General features: G+C 42.0%; 1 protein-coding gene across 1 annotated transcript in view; it reads left to right on the top strand.

Moving 5' to 3' along the window:
* Nucleotides 1-607: 607 nt before the first annotated feature.
* Nucleotides 608-2417, top strand: part of LOC126407560 (voltage-dependent calcium channel subunit alpha-2/delta-1) — an 84590-nt gene continuing 82780 nt past the window's right edge. Inside the window, exon 1 of the mRNA XM_050072558.1 lies at nucleotides 608-1020. Within this exon, the coding sequence (XP_049928515.1) occupies nucleotides 932-1020 (89 nt within the window). The 5' untranslated portion in view covers nucleotides 608-931. The remainder of the gene's footprint in view (nucleotides 1021-2417) is intronic.

Below are 2417 nucleotides of genomic sequence, written 5' to 3'. Positions count from 1 at the left end.
CAGGTATGATTGATGGCACTGAGATTTACTGTGCTCCTACTGTACATAAGATTTTACACTATATGTGTGAAATCAATACATCTGTCACACTAGCAACTGATTCCCATGTGGGACAGTTTCTGTGCTCGCTGCCACTCATGTAACCAGAGTGACTGATGGCGAAACTGGCTAAGATTGTGTTATCAAAGCCTGTAAATCCCCCCCCCGCCCATCCCCTTCACGTTGTAGGGACTGAAAGGTTGTAGGGCATTTTAAAGAGGCAAAGCTGCATCTGTATTCAGTGTGCGTCCCTTGCATGTGTGTGGTACCTGTGGTCAGACCCTCCTTTTAGCAGGTGTTTCTGTGCAAAAGGGTGTGCAAAGCAAGAACAATTTGTTGCTCCAGATGAGGATTGCTGCACAGCATGGGAGGGGAGGGAGATGCTTTCAAGATCAAAACGAATTTGTTTTGAAATATTGATGATATTAATGTTTTGGTTGTTTTTTGAAACTGTTAGATTTTCTAATATACAAAAAAAAAATGGGTGCAGTGTAAATTGAATTAGGTGAAGTCACAGCAAAGTGTCACTTATAAAAATATATATGAGAAGAGAAAAAGCACCGTGTGATTTTTTCGCTAGATTGAAAGGGAGTGGGGGGACAAGCGTGTGTGTGTGTGTGAGTGTGTGTGTGTGTGGGAGAAAGAGAGAAAGGGAGGGAGAGACGGAGAGAGACAGAGAGAGCTCCAGTTTCTGTACCTGTTAGAGCGCCGGATGGCCGGGTGATCAGATTAGAGGTGTCAGGGTTCGTTAATCTGTGAGGGAGCGACAGTCTGCCACTCACGCTGCCTCTCAACACCGTTAACCATTCATCGGCGGTGACGGGGAGCCGGAGCACATTTGGTGTTGACGCGCGTCGGGGAATTTCCCCCACCGCTTTTTTTATTTTTTACAATGGATACCTGCAGGGTACGAGTCTGGGTGTTTCTGGTCCTGTTATGGCAGGACGGGTCTTTGGCATCGCAGTTTCCGACACAGCTCATGTAAGTACAGCTTCTATAATCCCCTGTTCTGGTTTGCAGACTCGCTTTGGTTCAAGTGCTCGTCGTTTGGAGACAAGTATTACATTTAATGAGCCACTCACGGTGTGTTGGCGCTGGGGGGTGTGAGAGTAGGCTGGGCAGGTCGTTTCATTCATGCACCAGTGGTCATCTTGAAGGGAGACAATATTTCAGCTCTCCTCTGGCTGCTCGCCTCCGGGCTGTGATTAATGTTGGTGACCGTAATCAGCAGTTTGTCGCCGGTGGATGTCTGTACCCACGGAGCTCCGTGACAGCTCCTCTATGAAGTTGTGGAGGAGTTACAGTGGCGTCGCCTGGTCCTGGTGCCTTTATGCAAAATGACAAAAGTTGGTCCTTGTCTGTGGCCCTCACGACTTCATCTAGTCTTATAGTTTATTCATTGCTCTGTTATAATAAAACTGTTCTGCACAAATAACAGTCCTGTTATTTATTCACAAACCAGAGAGACTGGACTTTTATATATTGGCTTGCATTTAGATGGGTCCCTCCATACAATCTTCAGTCAGGATGTTTGCATTATTCACCTCATTAAGAGCCACCCAATCAGTCATTGCGTGGCCATATAACTGAATATATGGCCACATCAAATTCAGGCATCATTTAAGAGACTGATGGCAAATGAGCTTGCTGTGTTTACAACTATTAACAAAACTTTAACAGTTTTGTTAATAGTTGATTTGAATTTGAATTCTGTGTTAATAGTTTTGGTGGGATTTAATGCAGATAACCACAAATAAATACTTATTTTGTTTTATTTATGTAGGACATTACTTTGAATCTTTGAATCTGAGCCTGCGTGAATCACATTTAACACAATATACCTATAATTCTTTTTCATTTATTCTATTTGAATTCAAAGTTTGGTCACCATACCAGACCAGCAGCATCTGTTCACCCTATTATTATTAAGGTTGACTAAATGTTAGAATTGCCTCTCTGTATGATACATTACAATTCTACATCACCGACAGGAAGTTACAGAGACACACTTGCTTGTATTTAACTAGAGTTGTCAAACATATCAATTAATTCATACATTTTGATTGTGAATACTTGAAAGGTTTTAATACTCACTTTCCATAATACAGATACATCAGCTGTACTTTCTTGCTCTTACATTGTTACTGTCAATCATCTTGCTGTTCTTTGCTACTAACCAAGAAAATAATATCAATAAATCAATCAATCAATCAATCAATTTTATTTATAAAGCCTAATATCACAAATCACAATTTGCCTCACAGGGCTTTACAGCATACGACATCCCTCTGTCCTTTGGACTCTCACAGCGGATAAGGAAAAACTCCCCAAAAAACCCCTTTAACGGGGAAAAAAACGGTAGAAACCTAGGAAGAGCC

The sequence above is a fragment of the Epinephelus moara genome, chromosome 20 (assembly GCF_006386435.1).
Source record: "Epinephelus moara isolate mb chromosome 20, YSFRI_EMoa_1.0, whole genome shotgun sequence".
Lineage (NCBI taxonomy): Eukaryota > Metazoa > Chordata > Actinopteri > Perciformes > Serranidae > Epinephelus > Epinephelus moara.
Note: the sequence above shows the minus strand (reverse complement) of the source record. Positions and strands in the feature narration are given on the sequence as shown.